Genomic DNA, 27,865 nt, shown 5'->3' on the forward strand with positions numbered 1-27,865 from the left:
CCGGCACATCCACATCTGTGTCCCGCCTTGTCAGTCAATCCCTCCCACCCTCCCTCACCTCCAGCCCACAGAGATACACGGAGACAGACAGACAGACAGACAGACAGACAACTCCATTCTCCTTGCACAAAGCCGGGATGAGTGATGGCAGACAGGATATTGCTAGTCAAAGTAATACCTTTCTGAAACAGTCAGGGATCATATAGATCATTTTTTATGTTGAGCTTACAAGTTTGAGGAATTCCTCCATTAGATTTGGGTTCAAATCCAATTTCCAACAAGCAGTACACATGTTGTGTCTGCCCTCTGTTTCTACACTTTTCTGACCTGCAGTCCCCATTTGTGGTAAGTGGGAAGAAGTAGACAGATGGAGAAAGAGGGGGAAAGGAATAGGGAGTAGCAGTATGGAAGGGAAGGGAAGAAAACGGGCTGAGAGTTTAGGAGGAGTTGAGCCTGGTGACGCAGAAGGGGAGTGGAAACAGTTGCCATGGAAACCCCACCCTGTCTCCAATGACTCAATGAGTAAGTGAGGGGAGATAAAAGAGAACAGAGTAAATGGAGGGATGAGAGAAAGAGAGCTTTTGACTAAAGGTATGTGTCAGATCTGTCTAACCTTTGTCAGTAGGAGGAATATAAAGAGACAAATTAATATACATGCAAAAGAAACACCAGGTGTTCCTGTTTCTCGTTCAGCAGCGCAGAAAAACAACCTACAATGCAGTGTCACCTTAGCCTCAATCTGCTCCTCATTCACAGGCCCCGGCTCGGAGGTCCGCGGCGAGGCCCCCCTATGTCTGGGCTCCTCGGTGAGACTCACCCCTCTGGCGTTTATTAGGTTTCTCAAAGAGATGCTAAATAATGAATGAAGGGGCACTGGGGAGCTGTTAGTCTTTTTATTATCCTGATTATTACTGTCATCCATCAGATATCAGGCTATTACACAGCATGTGACAAACTAAGGAAAGAGAAAAGGGTCAGTTACAGGTACCTGGCAGATAACATGAGGCAGAATTCAGGTTTATAATGTGCTCCTACAGGTTGTATTTTTGAGTTTTTGGCGAGCACCAAATTGAGCAAAATAAAAAAAATCAATGCACTTAATCATTCAGTCATCTGCTGTTTGTGACATAATGCACACACTGATGCAAAGCACAACAAAGAAAAAGAAATTGCAGGGAGAAAAACTGATAATGAAGAGAGGAAAGTAAAGATAAGGACTGTGCGCCAGAGCAGCAGGAGAGAAAGTGCGAGACAGACACAGATTCATATTTCCTTCTATGCCGCAAGACTCCAGGATGATCAAACCAACAACTGTGGATAGACAGATGGACTTGCAGTCTCTCGCTCATTAGTAAACACCATCAGCAATGCGCACAGTTGCCCCTGCCATTAACACAAACTCAATGCCCCTGGGGGCATCGAACTCCCCATTAACTCACAGTCTCAATTGCTACATCCTGCTATTTGAGGCATATGTTGTTTGTGCATGCATGTAAAGGCTAAAGCACACAAAAACATGCATAAATGTAAGCACTTACAAGAACCTCAAACATTCAACAATGCCGTAAAATAGACACGCACTCGCACACTTTAAAGACAGATGTGGGAACATCCAATCACACCCATATTAAACTTTAAGTCTCCATTAGCGGATGTTCAGTGGGGTGTTCTGATTAAGTGTCCCTCTTCTGCGGTCACCACACATGTCAGCCAAGCTATTGTCGATGGAGCCAGCATTCCCAATGGCATCATTGCGAGGGGTTCATGGTAGCCATTATGGTTGGAAGACATACGTAAGACGACAAAGATTTGTCCGCGGTATTGCCATTCAGTTCATTTTCAGAGGTAGCTCACCCCAATCTGTCAGGCGGCTTTAAACTATTGTGGACAACGTCTGCAAATTAAGAGCAGGACAGCCTAATGCAAATATACTGTAGTCAATTTACAGGATTCATGCATCATTGTGACAAAGTACCTGGATTAGTCATTTCCGTCAATTAATTCAAATTTAGCACTAAATTTCTAAAATAAAATGAGACAATACTCGGTACTTTTCCTTAGGCTTTAACACGTGGTCGTTTCATTTAGACTTAATTTATTGAATTACAAGAAAACATGCTAAATTGTGATATATATATATATATATATATATATATATATATATACACACACACACACACACACACACACACCTATATTGGGATAGAAGATTTGGTCATATCGCTCAATGGTTGCCCCCCTCTGGGTTGCAAGCTAGAGAATATTTTAAAGATTACTTTTGGGTCTTTTGGCCCTTATTTGGTAGGACAGATGAAGACAGTGGGTAGAGAGAAAGGGGATGGGTGGCAGACAGACTCAAACACAGGCTGATGCGGCAAGGACTGAGCCTTAGTGCATGGGGCGCACGCTCAAACACAGTGAGCTACCAGGGCACCTCAAGAGAGAGATTATTAACATTTTCTTGTTAAGTACTGGATCCTTTTAGTATCACTGATTTAGCAAAGGTTTTTGCAAAAGTGCATTAAATAATAGACACTATTTTTTGTTCCGTTGTCCAATCCATATATTTTTCAAAAAGCAAATATGCACTATGTAGCAGAAAAGAACTGGTTTCAGACACAGCAATTGTCAGTGTGTACGTTGTCATGCCATTTAGAGGTTAGAGAAAGGGGAACTGTGAAACCGAGAGAGTAGCTCTTAACCTTTTTTACCTGCAGCTGACCTCTTTGTCATCAGCTCTATTACTCCTAGACAGTCAAAGATAGTCACTACTCTTTACTAGGTACTTCACAGTGTCAATATACTGTAGTTTTAAGGCAGTGCTCAGAACAATATTAGCATGTGTTTATGCTTGTGTGAAGGATGAAGAGAGAGAATGCAAGAGAAAGGGGAAGGCAACCAAGAACAACACAAGAAAGAGACAAACAGAAAGAATAGACTAGAAACAACGGGGCTAATGAGTCACGTAATCCTGGTGACCTTCTTATTTTTGAAACCACATAATTTCCCTGCAACAGAGGCACTGCGCTTATTCATTTTTGATTTAGTATTTGGGGGGAAACATAAGACGCACTTGTGTTTCTTAATCTTTCAGTTGATGTGCAGCCCAACCTTCAAGTTATGTTCTCTGAAAGTCTAAGTGTACACTAAATACATGCGCGCTGAATCAACGCTCAAAACTTAGTTCAAATACTTTAAACTCTTCTCATATATTTGTTGGCTCAGCTCCAGAGGCTTCAAATGAAAGTACCCACATTGCCTATAAGCATGTGTGTGTGTGTGTGTGTGTGTGTGTGTGAGAGTGTGCGTGTGTGTGTTTAAGTCCTTTATAAAAATATGTATATTTAATATTTAATTGCCATATTTTCCAGTTCAATTTTAGGTAAATAACTCCACTGTTCTCGATCGGTGTAGTCCACTTAGTCATCACGACTAGTCCACCCACCCTTTATTCCTCTCTTCTCTCTAGCTACCCCGTCAAATCTATTTGGATTACCAGACGATAGGCCTGATTTCACATGGGCTCAGGCTATTAACGCTTTGACCTTGGATTTCAACCAGGCAATTTGTCTAAGAGCTAGCACAGCCTTAGCTGCCCTGGCTGACACCATCAAATCTCCCCGATTGATAAGAGTGATGGTAACTCTCCTACTGTCTGCCCGTCCACCTCCATCCCGCCACTCAAGGGTTATGTTTAAATTGCTTTGATGAACATCTTCAGAGCTATCACTTCTATTTCTCTTTTCTCCGTCGCCCCTTAGTCTGAATTAGATTTATCAGTCATCATAGATCTCCCCAGGCATCCATGTATCTCTCTGTTTCTCAATTTTTGATTTTGAGATAGACCCGTTTTTTCACTTACATAGTGAAAAGTAATCTCCATTGACGTTTTAGTGCATTACTTTTTTTAAATAATACATTCAAGCCATTGCCAAATGAGTTGCTACAAAGCTGACGGCGACGACATCATATCAGTTTGCAGCAGCGCGAAAGCAGAAAACACATAGGTACTTCTTTTCAAATGAAATAAATGTCAGACTGACAAACTTGTGATTTGCATTCTTCCTAGAAATCAATTAGTTTTTGCAAGTGTCTCTTGTTGTATTGTCTTTAGAAGTGTATAATTCAACTTTTGTTTTTTATTAAAGAAAGAATAGAAAATCGCAATTTGACACTATCGAATAATCGCAATACAAATCAAATCGGCACCCATGAATCGGGAAAAAAAAGCATATTTTCCCAGCTTTAATATTCAGTGCGACAAACTCTGCCTTGTTCCTGGGTCAGTGAAAAGTCCTACCTTCAGTGAAAGGGCCATCTGGAGCCCAGGAACTTTGGCTTTGGCCTATGGACTTAATCTAGGGCCAATAGTTCCTGTTGTTCGAAGCACATGAAACGTTCTGGAGATCTCTGTAAAACGTCCTACAGAAAAGGTCTTCAACGACCATATGAGTTCTCCAGTCTATTCCACAGTTTATCAGTTAGTGTCCCTAACCATCAGTCTGCTTGTATTTCATCAGCAGTATACTCCATCTATCCATCAAACCATTAGTATGTCATTGTACTAAAGATTGCTTAATGTGACTAACTATATCCTTTCATTTATACAGGATGGTCTGTTGGGATCTGAATCTCCTTTTCTGGTCCAAGTGGTAGCACTGTTTCTGCCCGATCCGTACCGGAAACCAATTTGTTCTAAGCATGTGCTTAACAATTATGTCCCATAAACAAACAGGGACACCATGTATTAAAGGAAGAAGGGTAAGGAAAGGTGTAGAAACAGGGTTGGGCAAAAAAAATCCTAAAAAAAAGGGAGCAAACCACACGCAGGACAGAAAAAAAAAGAAAAAGAAATTGCCCCGTTTACAAAACTGTGTACATGTTTACCAGTTGTGTTTACCAAACTTGGATCCATCCGTCAGTACAGAAATTAAAAAGCTACACCAGCTCAGTCATGACTCGGTCTCTTCCTTCCTCTCAGCAGCACTGAGGCTCATTGTTAAAGCATCATTAATGCATCAGTTAACCTCCCCTTGCCTTTCTTTCTCTCTGCAACAGTTTATCTGCAGTCCATTTACTTATGTGGTTATCATAGTCTGTGTACCATTATTATGCCTCATACCTTCTTCCCCCCACTCCCTTTTGTGTATCTCTCTTGCTCTCTCTCTCTCTCTATTTGTTCTCCCATTTGTTCTCCCTCTTCACTGCTCACCTCTTTCTCTATCTCCAGTGTCTCACCGGCAGCGGCTCTGTGAGTGGTTATCAGAGAAAATTACACTTCTGTTGCAAACAAATAGCTTTTTTCCCATTTTACTGTTGTATTCTGTTCAGAGAGGGAGACAAAAAAGTGTCTCTAGTGAAATCTGCGTGCTCCTGGTCTTGAAGAATGCACCTCCATTAAGGATTCAGGGGAGAGTTAGCCAACAGACAGCTGGGCCTAATGGCACGACTAGGCTAATGCAGAGCTAACACACAGATAAGAGCTTCTACACACACACACACACACACACACACACACAAATAGACGCCATTTAATATCACAGCCTATTGAGTAATGGCAATGAGCATATGTTCAGCAAAAAATGGCAAATTGGATTCAGAAGAATATGGATTAAACATCAGTAAGTCTAAGCTTGTCTACACACTGGGGGCTTAATAAGACTGATAAAGGCCGCACACACACACACACACACACACACACACACACACACACACACACACACACAGCAGAGAATGCTAAGCATCAATACCTTAAAGCCTTCCAAATGCTATCTTTGATTGTCTACACACAACACTCAGCTGCTCAACTGGGTGATCCAGTTAATGTGCCTAATTGGAGACAGAGGGCTGCACTTGATTTTAAAGAATCAAACATCCAGAGAAGCCTGAATCCAGCTAAACCACCACTCCAGCAGCTAACTGATTTCACCAAAATTCACCACTAGGCATGCATAATGGGTTGGAAATTTCAGGTAAACTTCAATAAAGTGTCCAAGGGAAGTTAAGCTTGGAATTTGGTGAATTTTGGCACAATTTCAAAATAGAAATCAGACTTATTGAAGAGGAAAATACTCACAAAAACACAACACCACTTAGGTCTTTTGGCATGTTACGGTTACGATCATTGAATTGTAACTGCATTCAGCAGCACACACCTCCATCACACGTACAAACAATCGGCCAGCGTTCTATCTCCATTTACGTCCCATTAAACAGAAATGAACTCTCTGCATGCTGTGCACTCCACACTTTGGCACTGTCTGAGCCAAAGGAATACATGCTTTCATGTAAGTTTTTGTTTGTAAGTTTATATTACTGCAAAAATTGTATTTTTTAAAGATATTTCAAGTACCCAGCAGAATGTATCTAGTAGACGGTTTATAACTTTTATAACCGTCTCCTAGTGTGTGCTAGCTAGTTCTTACCATCTGGGATGTGGCTTGATTGAGCATGCTATTGGAGGAGTACCTTTCCCCATTTGTTAACTTGCAAGCTAGCTAATTTACCACACGGCACATGTCACACTGTATGTATTTGACGCATGCATGGATTCATTTGGCAAATTAATGGATTATTACTGCTTATGGTATGTAAGTTTCTATCTGCATATAACCGTGTAGGCACAATCTGAGCGGATAAAGCCTATACTCCTGTTATTTCCCATTAATTCCCATAAACTCCCATGGAAAATTTCTACCTTGGATTTTCGCGCAATTTTGCAACCCTTACAACCAGAGACAGGTAGTTGGGTGTTTCGGGACAAAAGCAAATGGCGGCACACACTTTAGTGAATGGAGACTGTACTTTTTTAATTATCTGGAAGGATAAGGGATTATAATGTTATAAGAAGCGAGAACTATTGTCCCTTAATTAATTTGATACAAAAATGATTGTATATGTTTGATGGCTCATTTTTGTCCTTTGGAACCAACAACATCTCAACTCAAATGTCCACTTAGTTGCATGTTCTGGCGCTCTTCACCTACATCAGTACATAATAATAAAACTAGATTTTGACACCTTTACAAGACGGAGCCTCAAGAGGAAAACTTTTTTTTTAAGTGTTGAGCGAGTAGAGTTGACAAGGGTGTGAAGGGAGGTAGGGTGAGAGGACATGGTAACTTACAGGGGACGGTGCGGAGGTAGAGGTTGTCCCGGATGATCTGCTGCAGCTCGTGGTCCACCGAGCCTTTCTGAAAGCGCAGGTTGAGGTAGTGGCGCAGGTCCTTGTCTATCACGCCCCCTGGAGGAACACAAGCGACAAGAATCAGTAATCAGAAACAGACATCCCCCATCAAATCCATCACTCTGACATGTAAGGTTGTCATTTTGTCTTCCTGTAGAGGTGACACAAAGGTTTGAGGTAAGAGAATAACCTACTCAGCCAGTGATCCTAAATGGGGACAGGTGGATGCGTTAGTAAAATTATCCAGAAATAAATAGCTTGACTCACTCTTACTGTGCAATTTCAAAACTTGAAGAGCAAGGAAGCTGAAAACACTGCGGCAACAAATGACCCAGAAATCACTGAAAGCCACACCAAACAATTTGAATTTGCCAAATCCCTACAAACCAACACAGCCAACACTAATGAATACACTCTGCCCTGTCTCCGATTCAGCATCTGTCAAGTGTAGCCATGGATTGGAGCAGGTGTTAATTGGAGAGGTGGCCCAACGTGTGGAAAAATGTCTACATGAACCGTAAATCACCCGCGGACTCCCCTGGGGGCTGTTTTCACTTCCATTCTCCTCTCCTCACTCTCACATGAGTCTTCCCACCCTTTCCTTTCCCAGTCTGTCCCTCCAGCAGTCCCAGTACTGTGATTGGACTTCCACTTTAAACCAGTAAATCTCGCTGGCTCAGCGGGACGGAAGATAAAAGGATGGAGTGTAGGAGAGATGGAAGGCAAGGGCAAATCCCATGGGGGAGAAGAAAGAGGGAGCAAGCTAAATAAGCATCCAGTCTCCCCCCCCCCCCCCCCCCCCTTTCCAAAGAAATACTCTGTCTACTCTGCCAGAGTCTCATATAATCACACAATAAATGGAGGCAGAACAGGACGGATGAGAGAGGAGGGGGTGCTGTGCAACTGACGTTACTTAAGGGATTCCTCATGGTGCCGCTTTAACCAACACACTTGTCATTCTTGTTTCTCCTCTACTAGGAAGTAAAGAAGCAGAGAGGCAGACGGAGTCGGTACACAGACCAAAAAAGACATTCATCTAACCTTCAACATCCTGTTTAAAGCAGTAACTTGGCACTGTGCCACATAGCATCCCCCCCCCTTTTTCCCCCCTCCGTGATCCTGAGGCAGTGACGTCCAAGCATGATATGCTGGAGAGCATACATGTCAACAACACATGTGCAGACAGATGCATTCAAACATTATTACAAATGCATAATACAGAAGGTGGATGAAATTCTAGGAAATATGAGTTGCACATTAATCAAAAAAATAACCTAGTTTCAAAGTTTTCTGTCATATTGGGGAGATTTATTATTTAGCACAATATGGTTCTTCTGTCGTGTGAACTAAAAACACACACACACACACACACACACACACTCTCACGAGCACTAATCCATCAACGCTGAACTAATTCACAGCGCGCTGCATTACAATCAAGCAAACCTGAATTACAGAGACCGTCTCCGTCTGTGTCTCTGTCAAAGATGAGGATGCAGCGCAACCAGCCAATTTCTACATTTGCATGAGAAAGGAAGCCAAGCCAATGAATCGGCATACTGAAAAGGTGAGCAGACTCAAAATCTCTCACACACACACACACACACACACACACACACACACACACACACACACACACACACACACACACACACACACACACACACACACTCTAAATGGCACCTTTTGTGCAGACAGCGGTTGTGCAGCCAGTATAGTGTCCGAGTCCTCTTTCCACAGGTTTTGTGATGCAAATAATCTCTGCTGAAGGAAATCTTGCTTGCTGGATCTTTCACGCTGGAGTGTACTGTCCTGTCCCTCAGGTCCCCAACTCTGTCTCCGTTTGCCCCAATCTAGCCACTGCCAGTCAGCCCGGGAAACAAATCCCCTCTCTCTGCACTCCACGGCAGAGAGACGAAACAGGAGAGTGCGGGAGAATGTGTGACTGAGAGACACCGAGGCAAAGAGAGAGTGTGTGAGAGAGAGCGGGAAAGAGGAGAGTAAGGGGAGAAGTGTGTGTTGCTGCAAGTGAGGGAGAGAGACCGCTGAAACGCGGCTCCGGCGATGGGGACCAATCTCACCGAGATCCCTTTTTTTTTCTCTCTTGGATCCCTCCAGATTCTCAGGTTCTACAATGCCCCCCATCTGCAGCACGGGGCACTACATCTGTTTTATAAATGCCACCCTGACACATCACACGTCCCCCCAGCTTATAGCATCCACATGGCCTGGATATGACCTTCCTCCACTTTATGTCTCAGCCAAACACACGGCTGCCTTATTTCAGCAGAACAGAATTCCCACAAATTTGCCCGTTGTTAATTTGCAATTAGGAATCACTGGTTTCTGGTGACTCTTCTGTTTTGGAAATTCCATCCACTCTTGTCATACATTCTTTCCCTTTATATCCCCTCTCCACTTCCCCATTTCAATTTTGTGATGATATATTTATGTGCTTGTACACACTTTTGCAAGCCCACAAATACAGCTTGATTAATACATACTTTGACATCTATATATAAATAAGATGCGTCCTTTGAGATGTTTAATGTCCAGTAGGGCTGCAGCAGACCATTATTTTCATTCTCATTTACAGACCAACGCAGCTAATTCACACGCTGGAGAAGCTGGAACAAGCAAATGTTTGTCATTTTTGCTTGATAAGTGACTCAAACCAGAGGCTTCCAAATTTGTTTTAAGGACAGTGTAAAAACATTTAAGCCTTCTAAACCCATCCACAGCCCAAATGGGGGACATTTCATTTATTATCAAAATATGGGGCAAAGTGGGATTTTGTTGAAATCCCATTATCAAGAACATAACACGCATCACATATGCAGGTTTCTGTCGTGTAAATAAAAATACAAGTTAAACCTTTGCACACTGAGTTTTTTAGACACAAAGACACAATACTTTCCTGCTATACTGACCGCAAACTTGAGAGCAGACAGGCTCCTTCAAAGTTTGGATTTAACTTGAATGTTTGATCGACCAGCATTGGCAGTGTTTCGTCTTTTCCTCGTCAAAAATCTGTCCATATTAAACTTCATGTGTCATTTCTAAATCTTCGTAGCATCTTCTAGCATCAGAGAGCACTCTTTGTTAAGTTATTGGTCCCAAATAATTCAGATTCAGTCAACTTCAACCTTCAGAGGAGCTGAGCTTAAGTATGTCAGAATGAGCTTCCTTTCTCTGGCCCAGAGGAGCAGTTAGAACACATACACACACATACACACACACGCACACACGCACGCTGGTGACTGCAGCTTTCACTCAATATGACACAGTATTTGGCCATTTATCCAAAAATAGAGGCTGTGTGTGTGCGTGTGCGTGTGTGTGTGTGTATGTGTGCGCAAGAAAGCTCAATGGTAGCAGCAGCTTCACTGGTCTGGAGTCAGTGAGGTGCATGAGGGTGAAGGAGGTCGTTTAAACAGACGTTTCCCTCTCGAGGCTGTTCCTCATCAGTCCTTACAGCTCTGACAGCGCCGCTATCATGACATCACTGATATGTGACGCTGCCGATGGGGAAAAGGTGAATGATAGAGGGAGCGTGCGGGGGAGAGGTTGGAGCTAGACTGTAGAGGCTGTGGATTGACAGAGCAAAGAAAATCTACTCGCTGGTGTATTAGCCAATCAGCAGAACATGAAGAAAAAAAAAGTGTGGACCAGCGCTGCACAAGAGGAGAAAAATATGTGGTATGCAATAACGTTGAATATCATAATAACGATTTTACTTGCAATAAATAAACAGATATTGGTTGTGGAGCTACCCTGCAGCGTGGATTTGGGTCGGCCCTCGCCGCTCACCACTGGACAATGCCCTGTCCTTACTGTTATAGGTTATTATTATACTTTACCATATTATGTCAATTTAATTTGACAATGAAAAAAACACTTTTATACTAATATAGAACATTCATACAATTGCACATGACAGAACACTATTTTCACACCATTCTCCCTGCCTTTTATAACAGCATAACTGTTGTATGCTGTGTGTACTGTCTGTCAATGTCTAAACATGTGTCATGTGTGAGTGGTAGAGTGGTCGCCTGCCAATCGGAAGGTTGGTGGTTTGATCCCTGGCCCTGCAGTCCCATGTCGAAGTGTCCTTGGGCGAGACACTGAACTCCGAGTTTCCCCCGATGCTGCGCCATCGGAGTAAATATGAGTAGGAGTCTGATCTGATTAGCAAGTGGCACCTTAAACCTGTAAACGGACGGTCAACCATGTTATAAGCATTGTTGTTGCATAGTGTGTCCACCACGGGGCGCTCTACAACGTCCCTGTTGGCAACACTGATTTTTGTGTATAATTGTGTTTTTGTACAAATGAATTTAAGTTTCCTATCTCAAGTTTGTATTTCCATACATTTTATATATCAGAAATTTGATATATTTTGATATTCCTCTGTTCTGTTGTGACAATAAAACAAATTCTTACCATATTATTTTAGTAAGAAATTATAAATAACTACAAATAACTAATGTTAGGGAAATCTGTTAATGTTTTGTTACTGGATTAAAAAATATATATAGATCAGCCGATAGATATTAATATCGGATTTTTAAATAACCAAATATTTGTATCGGTATCGCCCTTAAAAGACCTTTATCGGTTGGGGTCTACCACGCGCAGTCATTATAACTGTTTCCTAAACAGATGGGTGGATGACAATCATTGATCCTATGTAGAGGAAGAAATCCAACATATATTCTCAGCAGGTGGCTTATAATTCACCTGGGAGGCCGGGAGAGAAAGAACAGCCTGTGGAGAGTCCAAAAAACAAGAGAGCAGCTGGTTCCTCTGGGGTATAGAGGTGGTTTACAGCCTCCTACTCTGGCACAAACTGGTGGAGCTTAGAGTCGAGAGCTGAGATGGAGCAGCGCTCACTTAAAGAGATGGCAGCTCTTAGCACATGGCCCATGTTCTGTCTATTAATTTGATTTTATCAGTGTGAATTTAGTTTGCATGTGTGGTGAATTATGCATGATTTATTGACGTTTGCTTGCAAACACTACTGCTGCTGCCACTGCCACAAATACTAAAGTTACTGCAACAACCCGGGTGCTGCTATTTCTACTGAGACTAAAATGTGACGTCAATAGTGATAATGTTGCTCTTTTCAGTATGTGGAGGAATGAGGACTAACTTACTAACTTTTGGATGAATATATGTACATTAAAGCTAGAGTGTGTAGCTTCTGTCTGTCTTCCCCATGAGGAATTCTAAAGAATGACAACAATTCCTCCACATGACACAAGCCTTCCGTGAATGCTCTTCACCCCCACCCTTCCCCCCATGCAGTTGCTACTAGCCAAGGAGGACATGGAAGATTAAAAAAAACATGATGGACTCTTCAGAAGAGGTCATTATCTTCGCTGGACACCAATTTCTAAACACAGTCATGCTGAGAAATACAGAGAGAGTTTTGTGGAGCTGAGTCTTAATTAGCTTTGTAGCAACTCATTTGGCAACGGCTTGAATGTAATGGATGTTCATTATTGTAAAAAGGTTACGCACCAAAGCTTTAACAGAGTCAAATTATTAGGCCAAATCAGAAATATAAACATCCATTGTTCTTGAATTAAAAAAAAAAAATCAATCACTGAATAATGTATTAAATAGACTTTTGAGCTTTCTGTGCTTGCATGGATTTAGTTGCGTTGGATTCTGAGTTGAAAAACTGACTCAAAACAAGCCCCCAAGGTCATCATGATGGACATAAATGCCAAACAGACACGCTTGTAAAGCACACTAAAAGTATTAAACAAAGACTTCAGCAACATCATGACAGTCAAGTCTTCAAAGTCTCCTGCTGAGGTCTGAAAACTTTCTCCTCTATCAATTTTTTGCACAGCATGCAGTGTGTGCTGGCAGTAAGTCAGAGCTGGGAGCGCCGTCTTCAGAGCCGCGTTGACAATATTTATCCCACCCGTCCCAGAGGGCACCCGGTGGCAGTCACATATGAACAGTAGCATTCTCACTGCTGTGCGCATGTGTGCATTTAAGTCAGAGAGCGCCAGCAAAAAGCTGTTTGGATAATCACACTAATTAAAAGATCAAAATGGGCTTAAAACCTTGCCAGTGTCACACACACACACACACACACACACACACACACACACACACACACACACACACACACACACACACACACACACACACACACACACACACACACACACACACACACACACACACACACACACACACACACAGCGCTCTGTTGATTAGTCTTTAATGAACATGTACTATGCCAACTGTGTGTGTGTGTGTTTGTGTGGTGCATGTAAACCCATCCGAAAGCCATTTGGGGTTTATGAATTTCAGAACTTTCACCACAAAGAACACCTCGGTTTGTGTGACAATAGCATGTGGGGACACTTGGCTTTTCTTTTGCTAACAGTTTAGGCAAGACAAATTAAAAGGTTATATTTAAGTAGTTCAAGTTTCAACAGATGAAACATGTTTTGTTTAAAGACAATACCAGTGTTAAAGCTATTTAACTACAAATTACATTTACGTTATCTTTGCTGAACAACTTCAGATCAGAAAACACACATTTCTCCACAGGCCATGGACAACTAAGTATTTTGTTGTTTAATTTAAAGGAGTTGAAAGCATACAGAATGTATTAGGGCTGGGCAATACATCGATGCTGTATCAATATCATGATATGAGACTAGATATCGTCTTAGATTTTGTATATATTGTATCAATATGTAAGTAATATGGTAAGTGTTGACTTTACCTGGGTTTACAGGCTGCATTACAGTAAAGTGTCATTTTATAAACTTACCAGACTGTTCTAGCTGTTCTATTATTTACCTTTACCCACAAAGTCATTAAATCATTTTTTGAGAATATATTTATTAAAAATATCATTGTGTAAATTACATTTTGTTAAAGCACCAATAGTCAACCATACAATTGTCGCAATATTATCGATTGAGGGATTTGGTCAAGAATGTTGTGATAATTAATTTTCTCTATATCCTCCAGTCCTAGTATGTATACACCTGTTTTTTCAAAAATCCTTGGACTGCAGCACGTTTCTAGTTGTGCCGTGAAATCTTTACACATAAAAGAAAAATACATAATTTGCCTGTTGAGAATTTACAATAACAATTATTGTCTCCAGTCCTCCATGTCCCACAGGTGATTACGTAGCCTACCTCCCTTCTGTTGCTTTATGCTGACCATCCCCCAGTTCACCCCATTGCCATGGAAATTCACTCAGCCCACCAGCTGCCTGAATGTGTGTTTCTGATGTGCAGAATCTGTCTCCTGGTGGGGAGGCCTGGTCCACTTAAGCCTGGGAACGGGACACAGAGAGGGCTGCTGGAGCAGGAAATGGAATATGTCCTTTTCATGTCCCTGTGTGGCTTTCAGTGGCCACTCTAAGCAGTAGATTGATAGGGAACAGCTTGGGAAAGCAGACAGTTACCTCACACTTCTGAACCTGCCTAGCATTCAAACACATATGGCTCCATTTATAGCCATCAATATGTGATCTGTGTCCGGATTTGCTATTTGGAATGGAAATCCAATCAAACTTTTTTTGAGGTTATTTGCATCACATCTTGTTTTTTCTGTATGCTGATCTGAAACAGCTGAACATGTGGATGGTTTGGACAATAAGGACACAGTCATGAAGTCTAATGTCCCGACATCTGTATTTGGTGTATTGCTAGTGTAACGCTGGGGATCCAAAAAGTTGGCTGAACTTTATTTGAACCAGCAGTTTGCATAAAAGCACATGATCACACAAGGTGGTCTACCTCCACTGAGCAAACCAACCTGTATGCATGTACGCTGTTGGGCGAGCACCAGCTGTGATTTGAATTCAACCATAAAACTGGACCAAAAATTACAATCCACCTACTGAGGGGTTAATGAGCAAAAGCCCACAACTAAATCTGGCATGTGGTAGGAAAGACAGTAACACTGAGTAGTAATCCTAATACTAGATTGGGATTTCACCACATACGCCTGTATTTGCTGTACATGTGTGTGAAATGGCCCATAGGAATCTATATTTAAGATTGATATAGTTCTCTGTGTTTCAGTCTGCACTGCATGGTATATATCAATACACGCCGTGAAATTGGCCTCTACAGAGGACATCGGGCAGTGCCATTATAAATCAACTGAACCATCAGGTAACAGGGGACACACTCTCTGTCTCTGTCGGGACCTACATTTAAACCTCTGAATCCTACCTCTGACCAAGCAGAGAGCTAAATTTGGATGCCAACACCGACCTTAGTGGCAGATTTAGCCAAACACTAACACACTAACGCTAAAACACTGAAGTACTTCAGCACCCGCTTACGTCTCCAGGAATACCGAGCTTGTTTTACAGCTCGAAGAGAAGCTATGCCTGAACAAAAAGTACACATGGGGCAAGCTTTTGGGGAAAGTGAATGTAAGGTTGCAACTGACATGAATGCTGCTCAGAGACGGTCTTTGCACACGTCGCTGCCTATTCTTGTCTGAGTCTCCTCTACAGCCATTTTTCTGTCCCCCACTGTTGTCGACATAACTTTATGTGTAAGTGCTACCTTTGACTCTTAAACTGCTTCCCTTGGGTTTCCCTATTTATCCTGACTTTACCTTTGCAGATTTAAATTCCTCTATTAAACTGAATATGGGAAACTCCAAAATCCCTGTGGCTTGCAGCCATTTTGTACTGTAAAAGCTGATAACTTTTACGTACAAAAATAGGTACATTATATTCCAAGGGGTCTATTCTATAGCATTTCTTCCTGAATTGCATTCATATGGGTACTCGTGTGATTTACAGGGCAAAGTGTATAAAGTTTCTACCGACCTTTATGGGAATATTCTGCTAAATATACAAGATCCTACTGCACTGTTCAACACTACACTACTGTTGGCAAGTTGGCTTCTCACAACTATAACTAAAGAAATTAGCCAAATTACCTGTTAAAAAAAATAAATGAAACACCCTAACCAGGAAATGAAGATGATAACATGTGAGTGAAAAATAACATGGGGAAATTAACACCTCTTTAGTTACAGTTTCAGTTCTTTAGATAATTGGCTAATTCACTATGATGAGTTTTGTCTTACATTTTGTCCCCATTAACTAACTGTTGTCTTGATTCCTGGATCTGCCCCTTAAAACCTTAAAACCGGATCACGCCACCTTCCCAAGCTTTTACTGTAACTGCCTCACTTTCTGCTGCCGCATCGCCAGCCAATCATGCATCAAATAAAATTAAACTCCAGTCAATGTTTGAATACAGCTGTGCAATGATATTTAACTGATTCTACAGCCTCCATTTTAGTCCTTTTTGCTATACTCTTTTACATCCTCCTATTTCAGGCTTTTCTTTCTCCATTTTCACCTTTTTCCACGTTTCTATATTTGCAGAAAGAGAATAATCCTTAATTTATTGTTGTGTCAGCAATTTCAGGGAGCATCTCAAAGGGCTTCGTTTTCCCATACAGCCAATGGGAATGGGTTTAGATTATTAAAACAGATGAAATTCCTGCCGTCACATACAACTAGCTGGCTGCTCGTCAAATACAATGGGCGTCAGACACAGTAGGCTAGGATATAGGTTCAAGGAGACCAAGCTAGCTGGCTTGTTTAGGGACAACAAGATAACAACAGTGACAGACTTTTGCCAGCATGTTCCAGGCTGGCTAGCTCACCAACTAGCACTGCGAGTAGTCCCTACAAGCTTCAAAACACCTATTTCCCAAGGGTCCAGAAGCAATTGCAAAAGAGCTTTCCTCATCCTATCTATTTTTTTTTTTTAAGATTATTTTTTGGGCTTTCATTTTTGACAGGACAGTTAGGAGAGAAAGGGGTAAGAGGAGGGGAAGACATGCAGGAAATCATCACAGGTCAGATTTGAACTCTGCACCTCAGTACACATGTGCGCCTGCTCTACAACTGGCCAATCGGGCCACACCATCCTATGTATTTTACCAAAAATCCAAACTAACCAGAATCATGAAATGAGAGAAGAGAAATGAGTTTCTGTTGTGACTGGGCACTGAGGAGAAGAGCAGAGGGTATGATGCTAAACAAGAGGGCACGTTAAAGAAGAATGAGAAGGTTTATGAAGATAAGATGATTTTAAAAGAGAGAAGCCGAATACCCGGGGTGTGCACAGCATGAGCCCATCGAAGCTGCTCCCGTTTAACAGCTTTGAAGTTCAAGACAGTTTGAAGTAGCTTCACCTTGGTCGACTGGTGGAACAGTGCAACCAGACCCAGCGCGCTAATGTCAGTGTGTCAGTAGCTCAGTCAGGAGGAAAATGTTAACCCTCACTTAACATGACGCGCATCCATCCAACTGTCACCTTAAAAACATGTCATTCGCTGGCAACGCTGCGACAGTTTCACAGTTTCTTCACCACTGAGAGGCCGAGGCTTTCAAGCATTTAAAGTGGACCGAGTGGCAAAAAGTCCAAGCGGACAGACTCAGTGCTCAACAATTTCATTGCCTTGACAACAATATTACTTCTATCACGGTGATGACCCGGTTAAGCATATGTCACATAACATAACACATAACATCTTTCTCTACTTTGCCCGCCCGTGAGAAAGAGAGAGACATCATGGCTTTCAAACAAGCATAGCCTTGCCAAACCCCCACCCTCCACCTGTCCCCCCCCCCCGCCCTGCCCCATCTCTCCTCCTGAACAGGCTTTAAAGCTACAGACACAGAAATGGCACATCATAAGAAAAGCTCATTGTGGGACTGGCTCTGGTGGCTGTAATTCTGCACCAAAGCTGAATTTTGGTAAAGATACTACAAATGCGATATAGGGGGACCACTTAGATCTAAAGTAGACAGACAAGCAGAGAAAACAGCAAAAGGTTTAAGATAACTTTAAGCTTAAAGAAAAGAAAAAAACTATGGACAATGTGTTACACAAGGTAAGATTAACCTCTGCATGCAGTCTCTCGTCCAGTGTTTCACACAACTACAGCATGCTACTCGGCGATTTATATATAGCAATCTTTTTTTTTTTTTAGAAAACAAGCTAAAACAAAAGCTGTTAGTGAACTTAGAGCTAGTAATATAAGTGATAGTGAGTGCGGTGAAGACCGGAGAGGAGAGAACAGAACTGAGAAAAACAAGAGGCACAGAAATAAACTAGACAAAGAGAAGATGACATGGTCGGCTAGAGGTTTCTCCCCCGAGAGAGAAGCACAGGGCTGGAAGGGAAGGGACCAGCGAAGATCAATATTTTGTTTCTTAATTGGTCTTTTGTTTAATGGCGGAGTCTGCATCCATTAAGAAGTGATGTCCCATGATAGAGTTGTTTAGCTTGACTGAGCTATGTCAAAATCCATAAAGGAGATGAGGGGAGGAGAAGAGCTCTTGACAATCTAAGGAGAATATTTAATTCTGATTTGCCGAACCAATATTGCAACCGTGGTTAAATTTATGTATAAAATATAAAGGCTTTTATATAAAATGGTGGTCTATGTGGCAGTGGAAACGTATAGTTTGCATGAGGATAACTCATGCATTAGTTAAAGGAAAAGTCAATTTAGCTTTTCTTAAAATAAGATAAAAACATAACACAGTCTGGTGTTTCTTTCTAGGTGGAAACCATTTTTTGCCAAGAATAAATAATACAGACACTGACATGCAGAGAACATAACTGGGCAACAGCCACTCAAGATTGTGTTTAGTTGTTCGGCCAACTCACCCTTTGACCTTTTACAGCTTGTAAAACACATAACAAATGATTCTGGTTTATAACAAGTTATTATTTTTGTAGCTTGGACATTATTTTTCTCGGATATGATAACGAGATAAAAAATATAAAGCCAGACAGGCAAACAACACTGGGATCCTTCACTAATGTAAAGCTTACGTAATAAAACATGTGGTTGCCAATTTATCTTTCAGAACTAGACAGGCGAAAAAAAGGAGGATATATCTCACAAACAATTTCCCCAGTAAATATTGTGAATTACTTGCCCTTATCATGAAACAAAAAAATGTGCATGATTATGTTGTGTCTCTGGTGCTTCCACATGCATACAACCTTGGAAAACTAATGTAAAAACCCATCAACGCAGTTTTGAGTGAGATTTTATAGTTCTATATCATTTCTTATGTAGATTTGATTGAACCTTTGTGTGTTGCAACTGTGTGCTGCCATTGAAAACGAGATGGCTAATCGCTAGCAACACTAGCTTCTAGCTGGTAGCTACTGCATGTGCAACTCCCAACAAAGATGGGTTAGAGGTGAGATGCCTCACTCTGTAGCTAAAACAGAGAGCTCAACACACACACACACAGGGTGAAAAGAGGAACTGCAGCAATGTGCAGTACAACAAAAATTTGGTGTTTGGTGAAAATTAAACCATGTAAACCTCTTCTGTTACATACTCAAAATAAAACAAGAAATTTCCACAGAAATTCCACAGAAACATTGTTGCTATTGCAGCACATCGGCAAACTGAATTATGAACCTGAAAATGAGCAAAATATTGGCACTTTAACCATTGCAGACTTCTCAACAAGAACCAAACAAATGGCCTTGTTTATGGTGCAGCACATTACCATCTCAATGAAGCTTGACCATTGATGTCAAAAGTCTGGCTGAACTGAGTGATGGCTGAGTTAGAGCAACTCCAACACCGTTAAGGAAACCAGGGCTTATTTAAATCAATGGGTTGCTAATAGCCATAGCCTAATAGCCGAGCCATAATGTACGCCACCGGGCTTACTGTTACAGCACAGCTCTCATTACACCTTGCTGGGGCCAATTTAATTGAACTAACCCAATCAGAGCCCAGGAACGCTCCGGTCTGCTGAGTTTGGCAGCGCTAGCAATAGAAACTGATGGAAGAAAGATTAAAAATGTTGCTGCTGAATAACACTTTGCATATCCCATATTCCCTGATATTTTTATTTGCACAGGCAGAGATGAATTATAGGAAAGGATGCGCTGCCGCGTAAGCCACTCATGTTGCTTCCTGAGAGCAAGCACAACTGAGATGATCTTCTATGTAAATGTTTCTTTAGCAAGTGTAATGGGGTAAAGTGTTGCATGTGCAAAGTGAGCTGTTGAATATTCCTTTTCAATTATGTTTTAATGAACTGTGACGATGTGGGGCTCAGAGGGGAAATATCGATTAAATATTTGTTTGAAATGTAATTTTAAAGAGGGGATACTGCAGAAGGCATGTTCAGAGATGCACAGAGAGATGTTGGTCTGATTTTAAACATAAACATACACAAACACTGATATCTCAAGAGCTGAAAGTAATCCATCAAGTAATTTACACTTCACACACACACTCAGGTTTGTAAGTGATTTACTAGTTCTTTCTCACTCACACACACACACACACACACACACACACACACACACACACACACACACACACACACACACACACACACACACACACACACACACACACACACACAGTCTTACATCTCAGATCTATGGAAAGCTAGCCCAGTGTGACCTACAGAGTTACTGTTGCTTCAACAACTGCCTGCTCATCACAACCTGCACTGTCAAAATAGCCGGCGCACACAGCCATTCACGGCACACTTCAAAGGCCTTTTCGCCCAATTGCTTTTGGCAGCCTGACTCCAGATCACAGCTTACTGAGCAGAGCGGAGAACTGTTTCTAAGTTAACATCCCCTAGCAGAATACCTTTTATGGATAAACCAATAAATTGCGAGAGAACGGAGATGCACCAGAGAGTTCACAGACAAACACACCAACATAAGCAGTAGAAAACCACACACACGTACACACACGTTTGGAGTGAAGTGTGTGGACTAGAAGCTGCGGTGTGTGTAGATCATCTGATGAATCAAACTCCAAGAGGGACTCTTGTCAGGTCAGATTTCAACAGGATCTTCAACATGAATCCATCTAAAGCTCTCCACTGTTGTACAGGGACCACTCACCAAGCAGTCATTTTGCTGTGCAGAGGAAGCTTTGGGAGGGAAATGTGTTCAGAAGCCTGAATGCCTACAGTGCATTATTAAGCACCCAGTAACTGGGACATAGTTCTAAATAAAAGGTCATCTGCATAGTTTGAAGATGCACCATGCAAATCAACTGCTTCACATTTGCATGGGAATGAAGCTATGTTGTTCACCATTTGTTGTGTAGTGATGCTTTGTGGCTGCACAAACTTAAAGCTAGATAGATACAACTCAAGAATCAACTCCAAATAAATCCAAATATGAATTCTTAACAGAATTTTTTCAACCTAACTGATTCCAGTGTGACTACCTTTTAGGACTACTACTTTACTTTTTAGGCACAGACTGACATGCCTCTCAAGTATCCAGTATTGAAAAATGCTTTGTCATTCAATACCCAATTTCAATACCTAAGGAGTAAATGTCATCAGAGTCAGTGAGCCAATAAGCACGCAGCATGCTTCTACCAAGTTCTAACAATGGCTGTCTAGTGGTTGTCTAACATGTCACAGAGACACGCAGGAAAAACTCTCTGTCTCAAAGAGACGGGGCTCACGTAGTAGGAGCTGCAAAATAAATACAAAAATATGAGCCGTAATGTTTTGTTTTATAAAACTGGTAACGAAAAAATTATCATTTCGGAACCGGTATCAATGTCACGGTAATGGTATTGGTACCATTGAAAAGAGTTTTGAACGATACCCATCCGTACTAGTGTCCCCTTGGACTCTGATCAGACTTTACTGCATGTACCCATTTGAGTAAAGCAGCTACAAGCTCTTCCAGGTCAGCTCTCTCAGCTCAGCCACTACAGTACAACCGGTCAACCATCGCAGATTCTCCCATGTCACTCCCCCCCGGAAACATCCGAATCACAGGCTGCCCATGGCTGTCTGCACCAGACTCAAAGCAATGGTGCTGGCACAGATTAAAGGCTGCAAAAAGGGCTCCAGTACATAACTCAAAGCCCTGGTCCAACTATGCCCTCAGTCCAAAAAGGAGAGCAGACTTACTGCTAATTATCTTCTCTCACAGACTGGAAATTGCAAAGTTTTTATTCAAGTTTCCTTCCGCAACCAATCAATCAGAATCAGAAATACTTTATTGATCCCCGAAAAGAAACTCTGTGTTGCAGTTGCACAAATAGTATAAATATCAGAGTAGAAATATAAATAAAGAAATATAAGGAGTGTGGATACGTACGGTATTTACATAGTTAAAGGAATGTTATTATACATTATTTACATAATTAGCATAATTAAGGAACAATCACATCCCCTTTTGGCTTTACTTAGAGTTCCTTGTTACATGGTTGTTGTTGACCCAGCAGACAGACAACTGCTCTGTCATATCCGTAAATCCTGCATATCACTGCTGCTTCCCAATGGACATTCATGTTATTTACATTAATGCCAATTGGCATTTTTTGGGCCACTCGGTCAGAGCAGAGGAATGCAGATAGACGCAGCAATATCCTGATAAAAAAAGAGGAAAGCAGGTGTTTCATAATCGTGTTGATTTGGCTTGCCTTGTTTGTTTTTTAAGAGCATATCAGGCAGTGCCATATCAAAATATGCAACAAACAAGTGAGTTATGTTCAACAGTTATGTTATGTTAAAATGCCCAACTTAAAAGCAGAAACAAACAGGTTTACAGCCTGGTAAAAAAAAAAAAAACGGTGATGTCTTTTTAGCTAAGTTCACCCTTCATGACAACATACATATTTAATACAGTCTTCAGAAAAAATATGAATAAATAAATAGATTAAAGATTGGGGGTTAAGAAACTTATACGGACTGTATTACAGACAGAAGTCAACAGAATGACCAAAGACATAATGAGAGTGAGGAAATAAGTCTTTAGCTTGACTCAACAGTGTTTTTTTTTCAAGGTTTGTTTGAGTTACAAACTGAGTAGCAGATCTTTACAAGATTTAGACCGGACATAATGTCTCTCAGCCACTGAGAGTCGGTGGACGGGGCAGCAAACAATTGAGTAGAAAGGTACTTAGTGTTGTATAGACATTCAGACTTTGGCTTTCGAACACAAGTCTGAGGATTTGCTAAAAAGAACTGACCCAAGCAAACACCAACCACTTGATCGGTTGAGGCTTTGAAATTCAGAGGGGAAACGATTACCTGTAAAGCCCTCAAACGGAGCAAGAGCGACTAAAGAAAATCAACATTTAAACAGGCCAGTGTTGCACAGTCTATTTTGCCAGTAATGGCTGCGCAAAGCATTGCATCGATTTTCCTGCATGTGAGAAGAGGTTAATTACAATCTCAGCAGCGGTCAGCGCCACACACTCGTCTGGAGGTACCGACGGAAGACTGAACACCACGAAGTGTGTCGGTGTAGGTAATAGAAAAGCGAGAGAAGTTTTCATCCCATAAACTTAAGGCCGATTTCAGTTCTACTGAAGGGCTGGCACAGAAGAAATTACCTCCGTTTGAAGCGCTACAGAAGAGTAGCTGATGAAAAGAGAAACACTGTGTTTTTCCAACACTGATCCATACCGGCCATTTACTGTCAGGGCTCCCTAAAGTGCTTGATTTTGTTCTTGAGGGAGAGTGCATTTTTGGACAAACAGCATTCGGCATAAAGGCTTTTATGAGATCAAGAGCAGAGGAGAAAGGGCCTCTCTATAGGGCTGCTTTCAAAGCTCTGGGGTTTGAGCCTTGGATGTCGTCCATGTTCTCAAGCTCATTTGATTCTGAACAATATAACCTAGTGGTTTTTAAAACAGTGAGATGCACCCCAGCAGCGGAGGCATGGTGAAGGCTAAATTAATGCTTTAGCAGTACAGCAAACACATGGAGAAGATCAAGTAAGCATATGATGAATCAACTGCTCCACATGTCACAGTAGACAAAAACTAATTTGAGGCGATGACAACTCTGTTGGGTGAAACGTGTCCAGCTGATTATCAAAACTACACTCTGTTTGACCTGCAGGATTTTCTTTCCTCACACATAATTGGAGTAATACACAAAGTGCCGTAAGTCAGGTTTTATATTTTGAAAGAAAAGAAAGGAGAAAAAAAATCAAGCGGCCACCTCCTGTGCTGAAAAATGAAGCCTATGCGGAAGTGCTTATAACAGTTTATCAAGAGGCCACTTGAGGCTGGCTCCAAAATGGAGTCAGTCCCCATAGACCGCCATGTTAAAATGTTCAACTTTACAGCAGAAACAAACAGGTTTACAGCCTGGCACAAAGAAAATGGTGATGGTCTTTATAGTTAAGTCCACGGTTTATGAGAAAAAATAAAAATATGAAGCAATATGAAGAAATAAAAGAATGTGCGTTAAAAAGCTAAAACTTAGAAGAATGTATTAATGACAGAAATTAACAGAATGTCTAATGACAAAAGGAGGGTGAGGAAGTAAGTCTTTAGATTGACTGAATGTTACAAACTGAGTAACCGATTTGTACAAGTTTTTTTTTTTTTTTAAGATTATTTTTTCAGGGTCTTTTCCCTTTATTAGATAGTGACAGTGGATAGTTATGTGAAAGGGGGAGAGAGAGAGATGGGGGGATGACACGCAGCAAAGGGCCGCAGGCTGAATTCAAACCCGGGCCGCTGCAGAACTCAGCCAACATGGGGCGAGCGCACTTACTCAGTGAGCTATAGGCCGCCCCCGATTTTTACAAAGTTGAGACAGGACATAATGTCTCTCAGCCATTGAGCGCCGGTGGACGGGGCAGCTGTTTGGCCAAAAGAAAGGCAGACTGTCTGCAACGTTTGACTGGAGTCAAGTGCATCTACCCTTCCAGTGACCAGAGGGTTGGGTTCTTAAAATTGAGGATTAGAGGGTTTGGAAAACGTCCCAACAGTATTTTTCCAGACTAGGACTAGTCCAAAACGTCATTGGATAAACCTCTACCCTTTTACATTTGTCACAACAGAGGTTCACATCTGGTTACATACTGGGTAGTTTGGCTTTGGACACACATGGGCCCTGTGACAGTGATAAACACAGAGGGATGGTGAATTAACCAGCTTGAAGATCAAATCCTATAAGTTGTCCAAAAGTGAAAAGTGAGCATTTAGGTGGAACTTTATCCAAAAAATCTCATCAGCTTTTTAAAGCCGACGTACGGTGTGATCTATTCATAACTAATAGTGATCTGCTGAGCTGAATCAGGCACACTTCAATACGAGTTACTACATTAAATATGTGGCCTTGGTGTTATATAGCGGCTTGCTCTCCCTGAAGCTTAATCTTTCATAAAAATATATTTAATTCTTCTGATATTGGTAAAAAGGTCTTTATTTGCTGCAGGAGTAAAATCATGTTCATTGTGGATGTGAACTAGGACAATTCTTTTTAAATGTTGACAATGTTTCCCAAAACAAACTATGTAAAGACCACTGTAATGTAATCAATCCTAATTATCAATGAAAAATAATAAATGGTAGCAGCACATGTTTTGGGAGTACAAGCTCAGTTTTTCGGTTCTTTTACGTGGACCACAAGGGGAAATTCCACCTGTCATGTCCCATTATGTTCTATCACTGTTGCATGCTGGTTCACTTAGTCTAAGTAGCTGAAGGCTGCAGAGGACTCAAACTTCCACAGACATGGCATTCAACTGGCTTACTGTCATCTCTCTCTCTGAACAACGTTTTCCCCCTTCTCTCGCAGTCTCAGGCCGGCACACAAATTCACGCATTCTTGCGTAGACATCCCATGCTGGCTGTGGCTGCAGCCCAGGCCCGTCGCCCCGAGGCCAAGTGGGAACACGCAGCATGACATGCGATTTCGTCTCCAGCTCGGAGTCCTCTGCAGACGTGACTTCTTGCTCCGATTTTGCTTCCAGTGTCTGGGCCAGTGAGCTGCCAGGATTTGACCCCTGACCTCTTTGAATCAGTGTCTTCTTCAGGAAGGTTTACAGATGGAGCAGTGCATCAGTCTCAGTTACAAAGGAAATGAAGCCTAAGCTGCCAGATAACAAATTGAACCGCCTCACTGAGAACAAACAATTTTAGCCTTTGAAATTTCCTCCTCCCTGAATCTTATTTTCTCCCCCTCCTGTAGTTCTCCCCCTGTCTCCCCCCCCCCACACCCCTCCCTGTCATAAAAAGAGGCGTCTGAAGAGAGCTCTGGAGAGGGAGAGGTTCATCAGCAAATGGCTCCCTAAAACCCAATCTCGTTTATATGCAGATGAAATAAATATTGATGTGCTGCCACGCTCTCGTCGTGTTTTGCCTAATTGATGCCGGCGTTCTTGTATCACTTATGCTAGGTATGAGTACTGGCAAGAGGCTTGCTCAGTGATAGGACTTGTCGCAGACAAAACAAAGCCAGAGCAAGCGCTTAAAGTGAGCAGACAGACAGCACTACCCAGTCCTCTGAAACAGAGCAAATAAATGAAGAGAAGTGACATACGGATGAGAGACTGCCTGCCTGAGATGATTCATTGACGGGTGGGTGGTGGAGAATACAGATATGAAAAGCTTTGGAATATCTCAAGGCACAGTCATCCTATCGATGAAGCGTATGCACAAATAAAAGCTTACAATGCATTTAAGGAAGCAACCACATTATTCTGTGTTACTGTAGGATTATTCTGGTGATTATATTATATGACATGCTGCATGCAAGTTCCCAAAAATTGCTGGTTTTGTCCTTCCAATGGTCCAAATCCTAAAGATATTTAATTTACAGTGGCATTAAACAAGAAAACCATATTTGAGTAGCTGGAACCACAAAATGTTTTTAGCATTCTTAGCCATGCTAGTTTGGCTCTATGAATCAGAATGCTGGTCTGTTGGTTTAGTGTTAATTAAATGGACTGCATTTAAAAAGCACTTTTCTCCAACCTGCTACATGTTAGCATGGCCATTGTGAGCATGTTAGCATAGCAGACGCTGGCATAAATCTCAAAGCACCGCTGTGCCTGAGTGCCGCCTGGCAGCAGCTGCTGGCAAAGCTGCACACTCTTGTTGCTTTACAACTGACAGACAAGACGAATCGACGGATAGAATCTCTGTGACTTGACTCATCAATTCATCTTTTCAAACGATTTAATCTCTATAACCTTTCAGATTTGACGTTATTCTTGATTTCAGCAGACCAGATCGATTGCCATCTTACTCGAAATTGAGTTAATTATCCAATTGTGCAATGGACCACGTCCGCTGTGCTTTAGTGTGGCTCGCTATCAGACATGCGATCAAATCACTACCGCCCTGCAGGTGACTGTCATTAGCTGAAAGACCTGAAGGAACGTTGTCAAGCACACCACAATTAAGGTAAACACGTTAATTAGTTTGACTCCAACTGGCTGCTGTCTAAGTACAAAATGGAGTAAATACATGATTAGTGCAGGATGAACATACACTCTCATGTTGACTCATTAAGAGGTTGAACATACACTCAACTGCCATAGAGATAAGCTATAGGAAATATGAGCAAACAAATGGAGTGCGAGAGAGCATGTGTTGTAGCGGGATCAGTCATCTGAGCTGTCACAATATAGATACTTCAGTGCCACACACACTGCTACAGAGCAACTCTTTTCCAGCCGGAGCCAAAAGGTCTCCTGAAGTGAAAATGCTCAAAAGCTGCTATTTGTGACCTTCACTGGCATAAAGCCATTCAGGCTGAGCAACATCCTTTCTCTTTCAACGTTTTTTATTTTTAATTGAAAATTCTTTGGATCTCCTTTTACGGCTCTTAATTTGACTCAGAAACAATATTCTTTACAAGGGGTC

At 41.7% G+C, this 27,865-nt stretch overlaps 1 protein-coding gene across 12 annotated transcripts in view; it reads right to left on the reverse strand.

Moving 5' to 3' along the window:
• Positions 1–27,865, reverse strand: part of magi2a (membrane associated guanylate kinase, WW and PDZ domain containing 2a) — a 199,777-nt gene that overhangs the window by 131,838 nt on the left and 40,074 nt on the right. For 11 of the 12 annotated variants that reach the window (XM_034864003.1, XM_034864006.1, XM_034864005.1 and 8 more), the window contains exon 2: positions 7,127–7,243. In XM_034864003.1, coding sequence (XP_034719894.1) covers positions 7,127–7,243 — 117 coding nt within the window. Of the gene's footprint in view, positions 1–7,126; positions 7,244–8,869; positions 9,184–27,865 lie in introns of those variants that run through there. The other variant, XM_034864011.1, reaches the window with a different exon arrangement.

The sequence above is a fragment of the Etheostoma cragini genome, chromosome 23, assembly GCF_013103735.1.
Source record: "Etheostoma cragini isolate CJK2018 chromosome 23, CSU_Ecrag_1.0, whole genome shotgun sequence".
NCBI classification, from domain to species: domain Eukaryota; kingdom Metazoa; phylum Chordata; class Actinopteri; order Perciformes; family Percidae; genus Etheostoma; species Etheostoma cragini.